The 22,040-nt window shown below is 44.6% G+C and overlaps 2 protein-coding genes across 2 annotated transcripts; both read right to left on the bottom strand.

The window, feature by feature from the left end:
- Positions 1-984: 984 nt before the first annotated feature.
- Positions 985-2,167, bottom strand: LOC120057455 (mitochondrial import inner membrane translocase subunit Tim22-like). Its single transcript, XM_039006071.1, has 3 exons — positions 1,890-2,167; positions 1,367-1,563; positions 985-1,122 (listed from the first exon to the last, which is right to left on the bottom strand). The coding sequence occupies exons 1-3, from the start codon at positions 2,146-2,148 to the stop codon at positions 985-987; spliced, it is 594 nt and encodes a 197-aa protein (XP_038861999.1). The 5' UTR covers positions 2,149-2,167.
- A 9,345-nt stretch (positions 2,168-11,512) lies between these two features.
- Positions 11,513-12,695, bottom strand: LOC120057454 (mitochondrial import inner membrane translocase subunit Tim22-like). Its single transcript, XM_039006070.1, has 3 exons — positions 12,418-12,695; positions 11,895-12,091; positions 11,513-11,650 (listed from the first exon to the last, which is right to left on the bottom strand). The coding sequence occupies exons 1-3, from the start codon at positions 12,674-12,676 to the stop codon at positions 11,513-11,515; spliced, it is 594 nt and encodes a 197-aa protein (XP_038861998.1). The 5' UTR covers positions 12,677-12,695.
- Between the last annotated feature and the right edge of the window lie 9,345 nt (positions 12,696-22,040).

Genomic DNA, 22,040 nt, shown 5'->3' with positions numbered 1-22,040 from the left:
ATTAGGGACAAACAGCCGGTTAGCCGGTCCCCCTTCAGGTCCAGGCTGAGAACGTTGAGCCTCAATACCCCAATCCACAGTGGCAGCATGGCATGAGGTAGGGAGAATAGTTTCAGAGGTCGAGGGTGTGGCAGAGGAACTGTATAGGCGGGAGATGGCATCAGGCTTAACATTCTTTGACCCTGGGCGATAGGAGATGGTGAAGTTAAATCTGGTGAACAGGAGGGCCCACTGGGCCTGCCTGGAGTTGAGGCACTTGGCTGTACAGAGATATTTCAGGGTTTTATGGTCAGTCCAGACCAGGAATGACTGTTCTGCTCCTTCCAGCCAGTGCCTCCACACTTCCAAAGTCATCTACACCTCCAGTAGTTCTCGGTTGCCAACATCGTAGTTCCTTTCAGCAGGATTGAAACGATGGGACAAGAAGGCACAGGGATGAAGCTTCTGGTCCTAGGCAGATCGCTGGGTCAGGATGGCCCCTCTCCAACGTCCGAAGCATCCACTTTCACCACAAATTGATGCGAGGGGTCCGGATGGATGAGGATGGGTGCTGTTGTGAACCAATGCTTCAGGTCCACAAAAGGCTTAGTCGACAGCTGGAGACCATTTGAACGGTACCTTGAGAGAGGTGAGTGCCGAGAGGGGGGCCGCCAGGGTGCTGTAGTCCCGACTGAAACGGCGGTAGAAGTTTGCAAAACCAAGAAACCGTTGCAACTGCAGCCTGGACGTTGGTTGATGTCAATCCACCACTGCTTTCACCTTTCCAGGATCCATCTGAACATTGCCCTCAGCAATGACATATCCCAGAAAGGTGATAGAGCGGTGGAACTCACACTTCTCGGCTTTCACGAACAGTTGGTTCTCCAGGAGGCGCTGAAGGACCTGTCTGACATGAAGAACATGTTCTTGTGCAGATTGGGGGGGAAAAACTGGATGTTGTCAAGGTACACGAACACAAACCGATTTAGCATGTCTGGAAGCACATCATTTACCAAAGCCTGGAAAACAGTACTCATAATATCCACTGGCTGTGTTGAAGGCTGTCTTCAACTCATCCCCCTCGCATATCCGAACCAGGTGGTAGGCATTTCGAAGTTCCAACTTGGAAAATATGGTGGCCCCCTGGAGAGGTTCAAACACTGAGGAGAGGTAGGGGGTAACGATTCTTGACAGTAATGTCATTAAGTCCCCGGTAGTCAATGAACGGACGCAGGGTCTTGTCCTTCTTCGCATGCTTTTGCGGCACAGTTGATAGTGCGCTGGACTTCGGGCTAGAAGGTTGAGGGTTCGAGACCTGCTCCCTGCCAGTTTCATTACAATATTATTTTCTGTTTTCATGCAGAAAAAGAAACGTCAGACAACCTACCGATTCAATGATGCACTCTGTGCAGGAGAACATTGCTCCAATGACTGCAAAGTTTTTGGCGTAGGACATTCCCCTCTGGCCCATGTCTTTAAGGACTTCTCTGGCAGTAGGTGTTCTCATGGGGTCTTTGGGGTCAAATCCCACATTGGTATCTATGCCAGCCGTGAACACACCAAACGCTCCCCCAAGAACAAATCCTGTGGGGAAAACACAGTGTCACAAGATTGTGTTAGATTGTGTTAGCTACAGCAAATATGGGCATAGTACTGTTATAGTGAAAATGAACAACATCACAGAGAGACGTCAAGGGCGATTGAGTGGTTCATATCATCAGTAAGATACCAACACAATAAAGATAAATAATTTGGAACAACTGTGTGCATGGAGAGAAACTGCTGTAGCTAGCTGCAATCAACGGTCACCATGGGATCGTTATGTCAGGCAGCTACACACCCCCGAAAAAGAAATGCACCAAGCAAGTTGCAATTGTAATATCGTCGACAGTAGTGAAAGACTAGCTAACCTCCAACACATGCCAACACCGCCTTGAAGGCACAGCTCTCCATTCCCCGTTCGATCATCTTCTGGTCGTCGGTTTTCATGGGATTGGGAAGACCTCCCATAACGGTCGGATTCAGATCTTTAATCGGCCTCTTCTCCCCGATGAGGTGCTCCAGGAGCATGCTGTACTGAAATGTTGAGCCTTCGTAGCGCGGATCAGCCGAGGTTGAGGATTGTGTGTCCGACACAGGGGCATTTCCACTATTCACGGTCGTCGCCATGATGTTCGTGAACGGCTGGTCAATTCAAGAAAGACGTTATTTAAAAACGGTAGATTCGCCAAATGTATGGCAGTTTGAGGTTAACTATATTACTTCATTGTGAAAAAACTATTACGTTCAGGAATAACATAGAAATTCTGTTTTATTATTTTAGAAAATGTTTGTCAATTTATAGGAATTAACCTTTTCTACTTGCTTTAGCATGCAAGTGATGTGCACCGGAGTCTTCCTACCTGTATCAGCAGATTCGACAAAAACAATTGCTGGAGATGTAATTGACCTTGAGCATAACCTCTCCCAATCAATCCACATTTATATTCACTGTTTTAATATATGCTATATTTTATATGTCCAGATTCCAGTCCTAAACATGAAATCCCTGCATCAGTCATATCTTAGCTCAATATTGGCACAGCACTTTTCGCTATATATACATTGACACTTGAATTTAGTTTTTTAACCTTTATTTAACTAGGCAAGTCAGTTAAGAACAAATTCTTATTTACAATGACAGCCTAAGAACAGTAGATTAACTGCCTTGTTCAGGACAACATTTTTACCTTGTCAGTTCAGGGATTTGATTTAACAACCTTTCGGTTACTGGGCCAACACTCTAACCACTAGGCTACTTGCCTCCCCAATTTTTATTTAAACTCTGCAGGAAATAGATGAGGAGAGTGTCAATTTAATAAAATGTTTATCATACACTGAACAAAAATATGAAAACGCAACAATTTCAAAGATTTTACAGTTACAGTTACAGGTCATAAGGAAATAAGTCAATTGAAATACATTTATTAGGCTCTAATCTATGGATTTCATGACTGGTAAAACAGATATGCATCTGTTGGTCACAGATACCTTAAAAAAAAGTAGGGGCTTGGATCAGAAAACCAGTCAGTATCTAGTGTGACCACCATTTGCCTCATGCATTGAGTTGATCGTACTGTTGATTGTGGCCTGTGGAATGTTGTCTCACTTCTCTTCAAAGGCTGTGCGAAGTTGCTGGATATTGACGGGAACTGGAACACGCTGTTCGTACATGTTGAGCCAGAGCATCCCAAACATGCTCAATGGGTGACATGTCAGGTTAGCATGCAGACCATGGAAGAATTTTGACATTTTCAGCTTCCAGGAATTGTGTACAGATCCTTGCAACTTGGGGCTGTGCATTATCATGTTGAAACATGAGGTGATAGTGGCAGATGAATGGCACGACAATGGGCCTCAGGATCTTGTCACGGTATCTCTGTGGATTCAAATTGCCATCGATAAAATGTAATTGTGTTCATTGTCCATAACTTATGCCTGCCTATACCATAACCCCACCGCCACCATGGGGCACTCTGTTCACAACGTTGATGTAAGCAAACCACTCGCCCACACAACGCCATACACGTGGTCTGCGGGTGTGATGCCGGTTGGACGTACTGCCAAATTCTCTAAAAACGACGTTGGAAGTGGCTTATGGTAGAGAAATAAACATGAAATACTCTGGCAACAGGTCTAGTGGACTTTCCTGCAGTCAGCATGCCAATTGCACGCTCCCTCAAAACTTGAGACATCTGTGGTATTGTGTTGTGTGACAAAACTTCACATTTTAGAGTGGCCTTTTATTGTCCCGAGCACAAGGCGCACATTTTTAATGATCATTCTGTTTAATCAACTTCTTGATATGCCACACCTGTCAAGTGGATGGATTATCTTGACAATGGAGAAACTCTGACTAACAGGGATGTAAACACATGTGAGTCTGGAACATTTCTGGGATTTTTTATTTCAGCTCATGAAACATGACCAACGCTTTACATGTTGCGTTTATATTTTTGTTCAGTATATTTTCTTCAACGAACACACTATTTAAAAACCACTACCCCATCATTGATGCAGATACTGCACCAAACTCGTGCGCTCTACATGCAGGCGCAGTTCTATTGCCGTGTTTATGTGCTAGTCGGAACTAGGAAACGCTAACGATTCCGATTTGCTAATTTATACACGTGACGCGTTCTACGAATCAGCAAGTCAGACATTTCCGAGTTTCCTAGTTTCGACTAGCATTTGAACGCTGCATATATCCACACACGAGCGTCATCGTCACATTTCCTCATCATCAGCAGCAGCGAGCGCGCTAGCGGCAGAGTTAAAAAGAGCAGGTGAGGTGAGGGAAAACATTTATATTATTTTGCGTTTTTTGTCGAAAATAACATGTTTTGAACCAACATGATAATGTTTACCGTTTTTACCATTTCATCATACACGTTTCACATATATTTTGTGAGGCTGTGAGAGAGTCGTTATGACGACCAGTTGGCTAGCAATACTGTAGTTCACAGCGGCTGACGTGTTGGTGTTGATCAACGACAAGGGGTTTGTCTCGTGACAGCCACAGTACCCTCAGCTCGAGGTTCTTTTTTATTTACCTGTGTTTAAAAAATGTATGGTCATCTCGAGTCGACATCTTCAGTGCCACATATTTTACAGTTCGAGAATGCTGCAGTTATACCTCTGTGATGGTAAAGCTGAGTCAACCCGAAGACATCTGTCATGTCATTTTTGGAGACAGGGTGGAAGTATTCACCCTGGACCTGTTCCCATTGTGGATAAGATAGCTCTGGTGCCTTTGCTAATTTGTGTGTCTCTGTTTGAAGGTCAACAGGGTGTTGTTTCTGTCTGCTGCCTCCACCTGTAAATTTGGTGACAGAGAAAAGCAACCTCCTGCCTACTAAAATAGGTTAGCTCTTCCAAGCTGACATATTCCCATTGCGTAGCCTATATTGTCTAAGTGCTTATAAACTGCTTAAGCTATTAGTAGATCATCAATACAAGAATTAGCCTATGTCATACGTAACGATGTAATTATATATTTCTGTTGCCATTTTAACACGTATAGGTCACACATAATGTGTGACATTTTACAAATATGTAATTACTGTGCTCAACTATGTTGATATGTCCTTAGTGGATACATTGGCTGTATTTGAAACCCTCCACATGCTACTGTTGTGTACGGCTACAGTATTTTTCACACGATCAGCCTGCCATTTGTTTCTTATTATAGCTATACGTGTAGCTTAGGCTTTGTTAAGGCTTTGTTGTATTTAGTCTAGTCATCTGTGAAAGTTTGCTGTTTATTTCTTTTATAGATCCCTTAGTGATTCCTTATGGTCAATGTTGTTATGACTGAGCTACTGTGTGCTGTACTGGCTGTGCCATAGTCAGCTGCAGCCCTATTACATTTATCTGCCTATAAACTACACAGTCAAAGCCTTCAGGCTTAGTCAAACGACAGTCTCAAAACGATGCTTAGGCTTAAACTTGTAAACTGCTGCTATTTTGGTCTTGGTTTACTGCGTGTTATAATGAGAAAAGTAGCCTACCTAGGGGAAAGCTAGTCTAGACCCCCCTAAATTCAGACTGTTCCCTTTAAGATAGATCTTTTTTTACATTAAATGTTTTCAAGAGGCAAACAAGCACTGCGTCATTCATGTCATGTGTCATTCACACAGCCGATTAGTTATACTATCAAGGCACAAGGCGAGACCCAAGTGCAGACACAGGAGGCAGATGGTCGGAGTCTTACAATGTTTATTTATCCAAAGGGGTAGGCAAGAGAATGGTCGTGGACAGGCAAAAAGGTCAAAACCAGATCAGAGTCCAGGAGGTACAGAGTGGCAGACAGGCTCGGGGTCAGGCAGGCAGGTACAAAGTCCAGAAACAGGCAAGGGTCAAAACCGGGAGGACTAGAAAAAGGTGAATGCAAAAAGCAGGAGAATGGGAAAACCGCTGGTTGACTTGGAAACATACAAGACAAACTGTCACAGAGAGACAGGAAACACAGGGATAAATACACTGGGGAAAATAAGCGACACCTGGAGGGGGTGGAGACGAGGACAGGTGAAACTGATCAGAGTGTGACAGTAGCCCCCCCCGGGACGCCACTTGGTGTCCTACCTGGGCGCATACCTTGTAGACCGGGGTGTCGGCGGTGGAAGTCGGTGATGAGGGCTGGATCAAGGATGTCTCTAGCGGGAACCCAGCACCTCTCCTCCGGGCCGTAACCCTCCCAGTCAACCAGGTACTGGAAACCCCTGACCCGTGGTCGAACACCCAGGAGACGTTTTACCGTGTAGGCCGGATGGCCATTAATGACATGGGGGGGGGCTAGGGACAGAAGACAAAGAACAGTGAGACACGGGCTTAATCTTAGACACATGGAAGGTAGGGTGAATACGGAGGGTAAGGGGTAACTCAGGACTCTGGAGATGGGAAAAGGACCAATGAAACGAGGGGACAGTTTGCGGGACTCTACCCGAAGGGGCAGGTCCCGTGTCGACAGCCATGCCCTCTGCCCTATACGGTAGCGGGGATCTGGGGTCCGGCGACGGTCTGCTTGCCGATGATACCTGGAGTTGGTCTTGAGAATAGCGGCGGACAAAAATCTGGGCCGAGGGTACGCTGACCTCCTGCTCTTGTTCAGGGAAGAGTGGAGGCTGATTCCCCTTTCGAGTGCTCCATGGGGTGAGTGCCGTGGCAGAACTGGGAAGAGTGTTTCGGGCATACTCCACCCAGACCAGTTGACGACTCCAGGTAGCGGGGTTGGTTGAGACTAGAGGTCGACCGATTATGATTTTTCAACACCGATACCGATTATTGGAGGACCAAATAAAGCCGATGCCGATTAATCGGCCGATTCTTTTTAATTTATTTGTAATAATGACAATTAGAACAATACTGAATGAACACTTATTTTAACTTAATATATTACATCAATAAAATCAATTTAGCCTCAAATAAATAATGAAACATGTTCAATTTGGTTTAAATAATGCAAAAACAAAGTGTTGGAGAAGAAAGTAAAAGTGCAATATGTGCCATGTAAGAAAGCTAACGTTTAAGTTCCTTGCTCAGAACATGAGAACATATGAAAGCTGGTGGTTCCTTTTAACATGAGTCTTCAATATTCCCAGGTAAGAAGTTTTAGGTTGTAGTTATTATAGGAATTATAGGACTATTTCTCTCTATACGATTTGTATTTCATATACCTTTGACTATTGGATGTTCTTATAGGCACTTTAGTATTGCCAGTGTAACAGTATAGCTTCCATCCCTCTCCTCGCCACTACCTGGGCTCGAACCAGCAACACATCGACAACAGCCACACTCGAAGCAACGTTACCCATGCAGAGCAAGGGGAACAACTACTCCAAGTCTCAGAGCGAGTGACGTTTGAAACGCTATTAGCGCGCACCCCGCTAACTAGCTAGCCATTTCACATCGGTTACACCAGCCTAATCTCAGGAGTTGATAGGCTTGAATTCATAAACAGCAGAGCTGCTGGCAAAACGCACGAAAGTGCTGTTTGAATGAATGCTTACGAGCATGCTGGTGCCCACCATCGCTCAGTCAGACTGCTGTATCAAATCATAGACTTAATTATAACATAATAACACACAGAAATACGAGCCTTAGGTCATTAATATGGTCGAATCCGGAAACTATCATCTCAAACAAAACATTTATTCTTTCAGTGAAATACGGAACCGTTCCGTATTTTATCTAACGGGTGGCATCCATCAGTCTAAATATTCCTGTTACATTGCACAACCTTCAATGTTATGTCATAATTACGTAAAATTCTGGCAAATTAGTTCGCAATGAGCCAGGCGGCCCAAACTGTTGCATATACCCTGACTCTGCGTGCAATGAACGCAAGAGAAGTGACATAATTTCCAAATATGCAGGTTTAAAAATATATACTTCTGTGTATTGATTTTAAGAAAGGCATTGATGTTTATGGTTAAGTACACATTGGAGCAACGACAGTCCTTTTTCGCGAATGCACACTGCATTGATTATATGCAACGCAGGACACGCTAGATAAACTAGTAATAACATCAACAATGTGTAGTTATAACTAGTGATTATGATTGATTGATAGATTTTTATAAGATAAGTTTAATGCTAGCTAGCAACTTACCTTGGCTTCTTACTGCATTCGCGTAACAGGCGGGCTCCTCGTGAGGCAGGTGGTTAGAGCGTTGGACTAGTTAACCGTAAGGTTGCAAGATTGAATCTCTGAGCTGACAAGGTAAAAATCTGTCGTTCTGCCCCTGAACAAGGCAGTTAACCCACCGTTCCTAGGCCGTCATTGAAAATAAGAATGTGTTCTTAACTGACTTGCCTAGTTAAATAAATACATAAATAATTTTTGCAAAATCTGCGTCCAAAATTACAGATTGTTATGAAAACTTGAAATCGGCCCTAATTAATCGGCCATTCAGATGAATCGGTCGACCTCTAGTTGAGACCAGGCACCTTAAGGTGGTCTCCAGGTCTTGGTTGGCTCGCTCTGACTGACCGTTAGTTTTGGGGATGGAATCCAGATGACAGGCTGGCCGACAACCCAATAAGGGTGCATAATGCCTTCCAGAACTGAGACGAGAACTGAGGACCCCGATCGGAGACCATGTCTACCGGGAGTCCATGGATCCGGAAGACATGCTGCACCATAAACTGGGCCGTCTCCTTGGCAGAAGTTAGTTTGGGGAAAGAGATGAAATAGGCGACCTTGGAGAACCGGCTGACTACCGTCAGAATGACAGTGTTGCCAACAGACGGAGAGAGCCCAGTGACAAAGTCCAGAGATACAGTCAGAAGTTTACATACACATTAGGTTGGAGTCATTAAAACTCATTTTCCAACCACTCCACAAATGTCTTGTTAACAAACTATAGTTTTGGCAAGTCGGTTAGGACATCTAGTTTGTGCATGACAAGTCATTTTTCCAACAATTGTTTACCGACAGATTATTTCACTTAATCACAATTCCAGTGGGTCAGAAGTTTACATACACTAAGTTGACTGTACCTTTAAACAGCTTGGAAAATTCCAGAAAATTATGTCATGGCTTTAGAAGCTTCGGATAGGCTAATTGACATAATTTGAGTCAATTGGAGGTGTACCTGTGGATGTATTTCAAGGCCTACCTTCAAACTCATTGCCTCTTTGCTTGACATCATGGGAAAATCAAAAGAAATCAGCCAAGACCTCAGAGCCGTCATACCGCTCAGGAAGGAGACGCGTTCTGTCTCCTAGAGATGAACCTACTTTGATGCGAAAAGTGCAAATCAATCCCAGAACAACAGCAAAGGACCTTGTGAAGATGCTGGAGGAAAGAGGTACAAAAGTATCTATATTCCCAGTAAAACGATATCAACATAACCTGAAAGGCCACTCAGCAAGGAAGAAGCCACTGCTCCAAAACTGCCACAAAAAAAGCCAGACTACAGTTTGCAACTGCACACGGGGACAAAGATCGTACTTTTGGAGAAATGTCCTGTGGTCTGATGAAACAAAAATAGAACTGTTTGGCCATAATGACCATCGTTATGTTTGGAGGAAAAAGGGGGGGCTTGCATGCCGAGGAACACCATCCCAACCGTGAAGCATGGGGGTGGCAGCATCATGTTGTGGGGGTGCTTTGCTGCAGGAGGGACTGGTGTTCTTAACAAAATAGATGGCATCATGAGGAAGGACAATTATGTGGATATATTGAAGCAACATCTCAAGACATCAGTCAGGAAGTTAAAGCTTGGTCGCAAATGGGTCTTCCAAATGGACAATGACACCAAGCATACTGCCAAAGTTGTGGCAAAATGGCTTAAGGACAACAAAGGCAAGGTATTGGAGTGGCCATCACAAAGCCTTGACCTCAATCCCATAGACAATTTGTGGGCAGAACTGAAAAAAAAGCGTGTGCGAGCAAGGAGTCAGGTGTGTAGGACTCAGTTACACCAGCTCTGTCAGGAGGAATAGGCCAAAATTCACCCAACTTATTGTGGGAAGCTTGTGGAAGGCTACCCAAAACGTTTGACCCAAGTTAAGCAATTTAAAGGCAATGCTACCAAATACTAATTGAGTGTATGTAAACTTCTGACCCACTGGGAATGTGACAAAAGAAATAAAAGCTAAAATAAATAAATCATTCTCTCTACTATTATTCTGACATTTCACATTCTTAAAATAAAGTGGTGATCCTAACTGACCTAAGACAGGGAATTTTTACTATGATTAAATGTCAGGAATTGTGAAAAACTGAGTTTAAATGCATTTTGCTAAGGTGTATGTAAACTTCCGACTTCAACTGTATATGAGACCAGGGACGATGAGGAACCGGTTGTGGCTGCAGGAGGCCAGAAGCTTGCCGTGGAGTCTTGTTTTGAGCACACACATTGCATGCGGTGACGAAGGCAGAGACGTCAGGGACCATTTTGGGCCACCAGAAACGTTGTCGAAGAAAGGCTAGTGTTCGACGGGACCCTGGATGACAGGTCAGCCTGGATGATTGAGCCCGTTCCAGGACCCGGGACCGGATTGGATTAGGGACAAACAGCCGGTTAGCCGGTCCCCCTTCAGGTCCAGGCTGAGAACGTTGAGCCTCAATACCCCAATCCACAGTGGCAGCATGGCATGAGGTAGGGAGAATAGTTTCAGAGGTCGAGGGTGTGGCAGAGGAACTGTATAGGCGGGAGATGGCATCAGGCTTAACATTCTTTGACCCTGGGCGATAGGAGATGGTGAAGTTAAATCTGGTGAACAGGAGGGCCCACTGGGCCTGCCTGGAGTTGAGGCACTTGGCTGTACAGAGATATTTCAGGGTTTTATGGTCAGTCCAGACCAGGAATGACTGTTCTGCTCCTTCCAGCCAGTGCCTCCACACTTCCAAAGTCATCTACACCTCCAGTAGTTCTCGGTTGCCAACATCGTAGTTCCTTTCAGCAGGATTGAAACGATGGGACAAGAAGGCACAGGGATGAAGCTTCTGGTCCTAGGCAGATCGCTGGGTCAGGATGGCCCCTCTCCAACGTCCGAAGCATCCACTTTCACCACAAATTGATGCGAGGGGTCCGGATGGATGAGGATGGGTGCTGTTGTGAACCAATGCTTCAGGTCCACAAAAGGCTTAGTCGACAGCTGGAGACCATTTGAACGGTACCTTGAGAGAGGTGAGTGCCGAGAGGGGGGCCGCCAGGGTGCTGTAGTCCCGACTGAAACGGCGGTAGAAGTTTGCAAAACCAAGAAACCGTTGCAACTGCAGCCTGGACGTTGGTTGATGTCAATCCACCACTGCTTTCACCTTTCCAGGATCCATCTGAACATTGCCCTCAGCAATGACATATCCCAGAAAGGTGATAGAGCGGTGGAACTCACACTTCTCGGCTTTCACGAACAGTTGGTTCTCCAGGAGGCGCTGAAGGACCTGTCTGACATGAAGAACATGTTCTTGTGCAGATTGGGGGGGAAAAACTGGATGTTGTCAAGGTACACGAACACAAACCGATTTAGCATGTCTGGAAGCACATCATTTACCAAAGCCTGGAAAACAGTACTCATAATATCCACTGGCTGTGTTGAAGGCTGTCTTCAACTCATCCCCCTCGCATATCCGAACCAGGTGGTAGGCATTTCGAAGTTCCAACTTGGAAAATATGGTGGCCCCCTGGAGAGGTTCAAACACTGAGGAGAGGTAGGGGGTAACGATTCTTGACAGTAATGTCATTAAGTCCCCGGTAGTCAATGAACGGACGCAGGGTCTTGTCCTTCTTCGCATGCTTTTGCGGCACAGTTGATAGTGCGCTGGACTTCGGGCTAGAAGGTTGAGGGTTCGAGACCTGCTCCCTGCCAGTTTCATTACAATATTATTTTCTGTTTTCATGCAGAAAAAGAAACGTCAGACAACCTACCGATTCAATGATGCACTCTGTGCAGGAGAACATTGCTCCAATGACTGCAAAGTTTTTGGCGTAGGACATTCCCCTCTGGCCCATGTCTTTAAGGACTTCTCTGGCAGTAGGTGTTCTCATGGGGTCTTTGGGGTCAAATCCCACATTGGTATCTATGCCAGCCGTGAACACACCAAACGCTCCCCCAAGAACAAATCCTGTGGGGAAAACACAGTGTCACAAGATTGTGTTAGATTGTGTTAGCTACAGCAAATATGGGCATAGTACTGTTATAGTGAAAATGAACAACATCACAGAGAGACGTCAAGGGCGATTGAGTGGTTCATATCATCAGTAAGATACCAACACAATAAAGATAAATAATTTGGAACAACTGTGTGCATGGAGAGAAACTGCTGTAGCTAGCTGCAATCAACGGTCACCATGGGATCGTTATGTCAGGCAGCTACACACCCCCGAAAAAGAAATGCACCAAGCAAGTTGCAATTGTAATATCGTCGACAGTAGTGAAAGACTAGCTAACCTCCAACACATGCCAACACCGCCTTGAAGGCACAGCTCTCCATTCCCCGTTCGATCATCTTCTGGTCGTCGGTTTTCATGGGATTGGGAAGACCTCCCATAACGGTCGGATTCAGATCTTTAATCGGCCTCTTCTCCCCGATGAGGTGCTCCAGGAGCATGCTGTACTGAAATGTTGAGCCTTCGTAGCGCGGATCAGCCGAGGTTGAGGATTGTGTGTCCGACACAGGGGCATTTCCACTATTCACGGTCGTCGCCATGATGTTCGTGAACGGCTGGTCAATTCAAGAAAGACGTTATTTAAAAACGGTAGATTCGCCAAATGTATGGCAGTTTGAGGTTAACTATATTACTTCATTGTGAAAAAACTATTACGTTCAGGAATAACATAGAAATTCTGTTTTATTATTTTAGAAAATGTTTGTCAATTTATAGGAATTAACCTTTTCTACTTGCTTTAGCATGCAAGTGATGTGCACCGGAGTCTTCCTACCTGTATCAGCAGATTCGACAAAAACAATTGCTGGAGATGTAATTGACCTTGAGCATAACCTCTCCCAATCAATCCACATTTATATTCACTGTTTTAATATATGCTATATTTTATATGTCCAGATTCCAGTCCTAAACATGAAATCCCTGCATCAGTCATATCTTAGCTCAATATTGGCACAGCACTTTTCGCTATATATACATTGACACTTGAATTTAGTTTTTTAACCTTTATTTAACTAGGCAAGTCAGTTAAGAACAAATTCTTATTTACAATGACAGCCTAAGAACAGTAGATTAACTGCCTTGTTCAGGACAACATTTTTACCTTGTCAGTTCAGGGATTTGATTTAACAACCTTTCGGTTACTGGGCCAACACTCTAACCACTAGGCTACTTGCCTCCCCAATTTTTATTTAAACTCTGCAGGAAATAGATGAGGAGAGTGTCAATTTAATAAAATGTTTATCATACACTGAACAAAAATATGAAAACGCAACAATTTCAAAGATTTTACAGTTACAGTTACAGGTCATAAGGAAATAAGTCAATTGAAATACATTTATTAGGCTCTAATCTATGGATTTCATGACTGGTAAAACAGATATGCATCTGTTGGTCACAGATACCTTAAAAAAAAGTAGGGGCTTGGATCAGAAAACCAGTCAGTATCTAGTGTGACCACCATTTGCCTCATGCATTGAGTTGATCGTACTGTTGATTGTGGCCTGTGGAATGTTGTCTCACTTCTCTTCAAAGGCTGTGCGAAGTTGCTGGATATTGACGGGAACTGGAACACGCTGTTCGTACATGTTGAGCCAGAGCATCCCAAACATGCTCAATGGGTGACATGTCAGGTTAGCATGCAGACCATGGAAGAATTTTGACATTTTCAGCTTCCAGGAATTGTGTACAGATCCTTGCAACTTGGGGCTGTGCATTATCATGTTGAAACATGAGGTGATAGTGGCAGATGAATGGCACGACAATGGGCCTCAGGATCTTGTCACGGTATCTCTGTGGATTCAAATTGCCATCGATAAAATGTAATTGTGTTCATTGTCCATAACTTATGCCTGCCTATACCATAACCCCACCGCCACCATGGGGCACTCTGTTCACAACGTTGATGTAAGCAAACCACTCGCCCACACAACGCCATACACGTGGTCTGCGGGTGTGATGCCGGTTGGACGTACTGCCAAATTCTCTAAAAACGACGTTGGAAGTGGCTTATGGTAGAGAAATAAACATGAAATACTCTGGCAACAGGTCTAGTGGACTTTCCTGCAGTCAGCATGCCAATTGCACGCTCCCTCAAAACTTGAGACATCTGTGGTATTGTGTTGTGTGACAAAACTTCACATTTTAGAGTGGCCTTTTATTGTCCCGAGCACAAGGCGCACATTTTTAATGATCATTCTGTTTAATCAACTTCTTGATATGCCACACCTGTCAAGTGGATGGATTATCTTGACAATGGAGAAACTCTGACTAACAGGGATGTAAACACATGTGAGTCTGGAACATTTCTGGGATTTTTTATTTCAGCTCATGAAACATGACCAACGCTTTACATGTTGCGTTTATATTTTTGTTCAGTATATTTTCTTCAACGAACACACTATTTAAAAACCACTACCCCATCATTGATGCAGATACTGCACCAAACTCGTGCGCTCTACATGCAGGCGCAGTTCTATTGCCGTGTTTATGTGCTAGTCGGAACTAGGAAACGCTAACGATTCCGATTTGCTAATTTATACACGTGACGCGTTCTACGAATCAGCAAGTCAGACATTTCCGAGTTTCCTAGTTTCGACTAGCATTTGAACGCTGCATATATCCACACACGAGCGTCATCGTCACATTTCCTCATCATCAGCAGCAGCGAGCGCGCTAGCGGCAGAGTTAAAAAGAGCAGGTGAGGTGAGGGAAAACATTTATATTATTTTGCGTTTTTTGTCGAAAATAACATGTTTTGAACCAACATGATAATGTTTACCGTTTTTACCATTTCATCATACACGTTTCACATATATTTTGTGAGGCTGTGAGAGAGTCGTTATGACGACCAGTTGGCTAGCAATACTGTAGTTCACAGCGGCTGACGTGTTGGTGTTGATCAACGACAAGGGGTTTGTCTCGTGACAGCCACAGTACCCTCAGCTCGAGGTTCTTTTTTATTTACCTGTGTTTAAAAAATGTATGGTCATCTCGAGTCGACATCTTCAGTGCCACATATTTTACAGTTCGAGAATGCTGCAGTTATACCTCTGTGATGGTAAAGCTGAGTCAACCCGAAGACATCTGTCATGTCATTTTTGGAGACAGGGTGGAAGTATTCACCCTGGACCTGTTCCCATTGTGGATAAGATAGCTCTGGTGCCTTTGCTAATTTGTGTGTCTCTGTTTGAAGGTCAACAGGGTGTTGTTTCTGTCTGCTGCCTCCACCTGTAAATTTGGTGACAGAGAAAAGCAACCTCCTGCCTACTAAAATAGGTTAGCTCTTCCAAGCTGACATATTCCCATTGCGTAGCCTATATTGTCTAAGTGCTTATAAACTGCTTAAGCTATTAGTAGATCATCAATACAAGAATTAGCCTATGTCATACGTAACGATGTAATTATATATTTCTGTTGCCATTTTAACACGTATAGGTCACACATAATGTGTGACATTTTACAAATATGTAATTACTGTGCTCAACTATGTTGATATGTCCTTAGTGGATACATTGGCTGTATTTGAAACCCTCCACATGCTACTGTTGTGTACGGCTACAGTATTTTTCACACGATCAGCCTGCCATTTGTTTCTTATTATAGCTATACGTGTAGCTTAGGCTTTGTTAAGGCTTTGTTGTATTTAGTCTAGTCATCTGTGAAAGTTTGCTGTTTATTTCTTTTATAGATCCCTTAGTGATTCCTTATGGTCAATGTTGTTATGACTGAGCTACTGTGTGCTGTACTGGCTGTGCCATAGTCAGCTGCAGCCCTATTACATTTATCTGCCTATAAACTACACAGTCAAAGCCTTCAGGCTTAGTCAAACGACAGTCTCAAAACGATGCTTAGGCTTAAACTTGTAAACTGCTGCTATTTTGGTCTTGGTTTACTGCGTGTTATAATGAGAAAAGTAGCCTACCTAGGGGAAAGCTAGTCTAGACCCCCCTAAATTCAGACTGTTCCCTTTAAGATAGATCTTTTTTTACATTAAATGTTTTCAAGAGGCAAACAAGCACTGCGTCATTCATGTCATGTGTCATTCACACAGCCGATTAGTTATACTATCAAGGCACAAGGCGAGACCCAAGTGCAGACACAGGAGGCAGATGGTCGGAGTCTTACAATGTTTATTTATCCAAAGGGGTAGGCAAGAGAATGGTCGTGGACAGGCAAAAAGGTCAAAACCAGATCAGAGTCCAGGAGGTACAGAGTGGCAGACAGGCTCGGGGTCAGGCAGGCAGGTACAAAGTCCAGAAACAGGCAAGGGTCAAAACCGGGAGGACTAGAAAAAGGTGAATGCAAAAAGCAGGAGAATGGGAAAACCGCTGGTTGACTTGGAAACATACAAGACAAACTGTCACAGAGAGACAGGAAACACAGGGATAAATACACTGGGGAAAATAAGCGACACCTGGAGGGGGTGGAGACGAGGACAGGTGAAACTGATCAGAGTGTGACAGTAGCCCCCCCCGGGACGCCACTTGGTGTCCTACCTGGGCGCATACCTTGTAGACCGGGGTGTCGGCGGTGGAAGTCGGTGATGAGGGCTGGATCAAGGATGTCTCTAGCGGGAACCCAGCACCTCTCCTCCGGGCCGTAACCCTCCCAGTCAACCAGGTACTGGAAACCCCTGACCCGTGGTCGAACACCCAGGAGACGTTTTACCGTGTAGGCCGGATGGCCATTAATGACATGGGGGGGGGCTAGGGACAGAAGACAAAGAACAGTGAGACACGGGCTTAATCTTAGACACATGGAAGGTAGGGTGAATACGGAGGGTAAGGGGTAACTCAGGACTCTGGAGATGGGAAAAGGACCAATGAAACGAGGGGACAGTTTGCGGGACTCTACCCGAAGGGGCAGGTCCCGTGTCGACAGCCATGCCCTCTGCCCTATACGGTAGCGGGGATCTGGGGTCCGGCGACGGTCTGCTTGCCGATGATACCTGGAGTTGGTCTTGAGAATAGCGGCGGACAAAAATCTGGGCCGAGGGTACGCTGACCTCCTGCTCTTGTTCAGGGAAGAGTGGAGGCTGATTCCCCTTTCGAGTGCTCCATGGGGTGAGTGCCGTGGCAGAACTGGGAAGAGTGTTTCGGGCATACTCCACCCAGACCAGTTGACGACTCCAGGTAGCGGGGTTGGTTGAGACTAGAGGTCGACCGATTATGATTTTTCAACGCCGATACCGATTATTGGAGGACCAAATAAAGCCGATGCCGATTAATCGGCCGATTCTTTTTAATTTATTTGTAATAATGACAATTAGAACAATACTGAATGAACACTTATTTTAACTTAATATATTACATCAATAAAATCAATTTAGCCTCAAATAAATAATGAAACATGTTCAATTTGGTTTAAATAATGCAAAAACAAAGTGTTGGAGAAGAAAGTAAAAGTGCAATATGTGCCATGTAAGAAAGCTAACGTTTAAGTTCCTTGCTCAGAACATGAGAACATATGAAAGCTGGTGGTTCCTTTTAACATGAGTCTTCAATATTCCCAGGTAAGAAGTTTTAGGTTGTAGTTATTATAGGAATTATAGGACTATTTCTCTCTATACGATTTGTATTTCATATACCTTTGACTATTGGATGTTCTTATAGGCACTTTAGTATTGCCAGTGTAACAGTATAGCTTCCATCCCTCTCCTCGCCACTACCTGGGCTCGAACCAGCAACACATCGACAACAGCCACACTCGAAGCAACGTTACCCATGCAGAGCAAGGGGAACAACTACTCCAAGTCTCAGAGCGAGTGACGTTTGAAACGCTATTAGCGCGCACCCCGCTAACTAGCTAGCCATTTCACATCGGTTACACCAGCCTAATCTCAGGAGTTGATAGGCTTGAATTCATAAACAGCAGAGCTGCTGGCAAAACGCACGAAAGTGCTGTTTGAATGAATGCTTACGAGCATGCTGGTGCCCACCATCGCTCAGTCAGACTGCTGTATCAAATCATAGACTTAATTATAACATAATAACACACAGAAATACGAGCCTTAGGTCATTAATATGGTCGAATCCGGAAACTATCATCTCAAACAAAACATTTATTCTTTCAGTGAAATACGGAACCGTTCCGTATTTTATCTAACGGGTGGCATCCATCAGTCTAAATATTCCTGTTACATTGCACAACCTTCAATGTTATGTCATAATTACGTAAAATTCTGGCAAATTAGTTCGCAATGAGCCAGGCGGCCCAAACTGTTGCATATACCCTGACTCTGCGTGCAATGAACGCAAGAGAAGTGACATAATTTCCAAATATGCAGGTTTAAAAATATATACTTCTGTGTATTGATTTTAAGAAAGGCATTGATGTTTATGGTTAAGTACACATTGGAGCAACGACAGTCCTTTTTCGCGAATGCACACTGCATTGATTATATGCAACGCAGGACACGCTAGATAAACTAGTAATAACATCAACAATGTGTAGTTATAACTAGTGATTATGATTGATTGATAGATTTTTATAAGATAAGTTTAATGCTAGCTAGCAACTTACCTTGGCTTCTTACTGCATTCGCGTAACAGGCGGGCTCCTCGTGAGGCAGGTGGTTAGAGCGTTGGACTAGTTAACCGTAAGGTTGCAAGATTGAATCTCTGAGCTGACAAGGTAAAAATCTGTCGTTCTGCCCCTGAACAAGGCAGTTAACCCACCGTTCCTAGGCCGTCATTGAAAATAAGAATGTGTTCTTAACTGACTTGCCTAGTTAAATAAATACATAAATAATTTTTGCAAAATCTGCGTCCAAAATTACAGATTGTTATGAAAACTTGAAATCGGCCCTAATTAATCGGCCATTCAGATGAATCGGTCGACCTCTAGTTGAGACCAGGCACCTTAAGGTGGTCTCCAGGTCTTGGTTGGCTCGCTCTGACTGACCGTTAGTTTTGGGGATGGAATCCAGATGACAGGCTGGCCGACAACCCAATAAGGGTGCATAATGCCTTCCAGAACTGAGACGAGAACTGAGGACCCCGATCGGAGACCATGTCTACCGGGAGTCCATGGATCCGGAAGACATGCTGCACCATAAACTGGGCCGTCTCCTTGGCAGAAGTTAGTTTGGGGAAAGAGATGAAATAGGCGACCTTGGAGAACCGGCTGACTACCGTCAGAATGACAGTGTTGCCAACAGACGGAGAGAGCCCAGTGACAAAGTCCAGAGATACAGTCAGAAGTTTACATACACATTAGGTTGGAGTCATTAAAACTCATTTTCCAACCACTCCACAAATGTCTTGTTAACAAACTATAGTTTTGGCAAGTCGGTTAGGACATCTAGTTTGTGCATGACAAGTCATTTTTCCAACAATTGTTTACCGACAGATTATTTCACTTAATCACAATTCCAGTGGGTCAGAAGTTTACATACACTAAGTTGACTGTACCTTTAAACAGCTTGGAAAATTCCAGAAAATTATGTCATGGCTTTAGAAGCTTCGGATAGGCTAATTGACATAATTTGAGTCAATTGGAGGTGTACCTGTGGATGTATTTCAAGGCCTACCTTCAAACTCATTGCCTCTTTGCTTGACATCATGGGAAAATCAAAAGAAATCAGCCAAGACCTCAGAGCCGTCATACCGCTCAGGAAGGAGACGCGTTCTGTCTCCTAGAGATGAACCTACTTTGATGCGAAAAGTGCAAATCAATCCCAGAACAACAGCAAAGGACCTTGTGAAGATGCTGGAGGAAAGAGGTACAAAAGTATCTATATTCCCAGTAAAACGATATCAACATAACCTGAAAGGCCACTCAGCAAGGAAGAAGCCACTGCTCCAAAACTGCCACAAAAAAAGCCAGACTACAGTTTGCAACTGCACACGGGGACAAAGATCGTACTTTTTGGAGAAATGTCCTGTGGTCTGATGAAACAAAAATAGAACTGTTTGGCCATAATGACCATCGTTATGTTTGGAGGAAAAAGGGGGGGCTTGCATGCCGAGGAACACCATCCCAACCGTGAAGCATGGGGGTGGCAGCATCATGTTGTGGGGGTGCTTTGCTGCAGGAGGGACTGGTGTTCTTAACAAAATAGATGGCATCATGAGGAAGGACAATTATGTGGATATATTGAAGCAACATCTCAAGACATCAGTCAGGAAGTTAAAGCTTGGTCGCAAATGGGTCTTCCAAATGGACAATGACACCAAGCATACTGCCAAAGTTGTGGCAAAATGGCTTAAGGACAACAAAGGCAAGGTATTGGAGTGGCCATCACAAAGCCTTGACCTCAATCCCATAGACAATTTGTGGGCAGAACTGAAAAAAAGCGTGTGCGAGCAAGGAGTCAGGTGTGTAGGACTCAGTTACACCAGCTCTGTCAGGAGGAATAGGCCAAAATTCACCCAACTTATTGTGGGAAGCTTGTGGAAGGCTACCCAAAACGTTTGACCCAAGTTAAGCAATTTAAAGGCAATGCTACCAAATACTAATTGAGTGTATGTAAACTTCTGACCCACTGGGAATGTGACAAAAGAAATAAAAGCTAAAATAAATAAATCATTCTCTCTACTATTATTCTGACATTTCACATTCTTAAAATAAAGTGGTGATCCTAACTGACCTAAGACAGGGAATTTTTACTATGATTAAATGTCAGGAATTGTGAAAAACTGAGTTTAAATGCATTTTGCTAAGGTGTATGTAAACTTCCGACTTCAACTGTATATGAGACCAGGGACGATGAGGAACCGGTTGTGGCTGCAGGAGGCCAGAAGCTTGCCGTGGAGTCTTGTTTTGAGCACACACATTGCATGCGGTGACGAAGGCAGAGACGTCAGGGACCATTTTGGGCCACCAGAAACGTTGTCGAAGAAAGGCTAGTGTTCGACGGGACCCTGGATGACAGGTCAGCCTGGATGATTGAGCCCGTTCCAGGACCCGGGACCGGATTGGATTAGGGACAAACAGCCGGTTAGCCGGTCCCCCTTCAGGTCCAGGCTGAGAACGTTGAGCCTCAATACCCCAATCCACAGTGGCAGCATGGCATGAGGTAGGGAGAATAGTTTCAGAGGTCGAGGGTGTGGCAGAGGAACTGTATAGGCGGGAGATGGCATCAGGCTTAACATTCTTTGACCCTGGGCGATAGGAGATGGTGAAGTTAAATCTGGTGAACAGGAGGGCCCACTGGGCCTGCCTGGAGTTGAGGCACTTGGCTGTACAGAGATATTTCAGGGTTTTATGGTCAGTCCAGACCAGGAATGACTGTTCTGCTCCTTCCAGCCAGTGCCTCCACACTTCCAAAGTCATCTACACCTCCAGTAGTTCTCGGTTGCCAACATCGTAGTTCCTTTCAGCAGGATTGAAACGATGGGACAAGAAGGCACAGGGATGAAGCTTCTGGTCCTAGGCAGATCGCTGGGTCAGGATGGCCCCTCTCCAACGTCCGAAGCATCCACTTTCACCACAAATTGATGCGAGGGGTCCGGATGGATGAGGATGGGTGCTGTTGTGAACCAATGCTTCAGGTCCACAAAAGGCTTAGTCGACAGCTGGAGACCATTTGAACGGTACCTTGAGAGAGGTGAGTGCCGAGAGGGGGGCCGCCAGGGTGCTGTAGTCCCGACTGAAACGGCGGTAGAAGTTTGCAAAACCAAGAAACCGTTGCAACTGCAGCCTGGACGTTGGTTGATGTCAATCCACCACTGCTTTCACCTTTCCAGGATCCATCTGAACATTGCCCTCAGCAATGACATATCCCAGAAAGGTGATAGAGCGGTGGAACTCACACTTCTCGGCTTTCACGAACAGTTGGTTCTCCAGGAGGCGCTGAAGGACCTGTCTGACATGAAGAACATGTTCTTGTGCAGATTGGGGGGGAAAAACTGGATGTTGTCAAGGTACACGAACACAAACCGATTTAGCATGTCTGGAAGCACA

Source organism: Salvelinus namaycush, chromosome 12 (genome assembly GCF_016432855.1).
Source record: "Salvelinus namaycush isolate Seneca chromosome 12, SaNama_1.0, whole genome shotgun sequence".
Classification (NCBI taxonomy): domain Eukaryota; kingdom Metazoa; phylum Chordata; class Actinopteri; order Salmoniformes; family Salmonidae; genus Salvelinus; species Salvelinus namaycush.
The sequence above is the reverse complement of the archived record's forward strand: the minus strand, read 5'-3'. Positions and strand labels throughout refer to the sequence as shown.

Bases quoted from the DNA above. Each gene is read 5' to 3' on its own strand.
- LOC120057455 (XM_039006071.1), bottom strand. From the start codon at position 2,148: ATGGCGACGACCGTGAATAGTGGAAATGCCCCTGTGTCGGACACACAA. The intron at 1,564-1,889 runs GTTAGCTAGTCT...TTTTCCCCACAG, and splicing joins GGTGTTGGCATGTGTTGGAG to GATTTGTTCTTGGGGGAGCG. The intron at 1,123-1,366 runs GTAGGTTGTCTG...GAACCTCTCCAG, and splicing joins CAGAGTGCATCATTGAATCG to GGGGCCACCATATTTTCCAA.
- LOC120057454 (XM_039006070.1), bottom strand. From the start codon at position 12,676: ATGGCGACGACCGTGAATAGTGGAAATGCCCCTGTGTCGGACACACAA. The intron at 12,092-12,417 runs GTTAGCTAGTCT...TTTTCCCCACAG, and splicing joins GGTGTTGGCATGTGTTGGAG to GATTTGTTCTTGGGGGAGCG. The intron at 11,651-11,894 runs GTAGGTTGTCTG...GAACCTCTCCAG, and splicing joins CAGAGTGCATCATTGAATCG to GGGGCCACCATATTTTCCAA.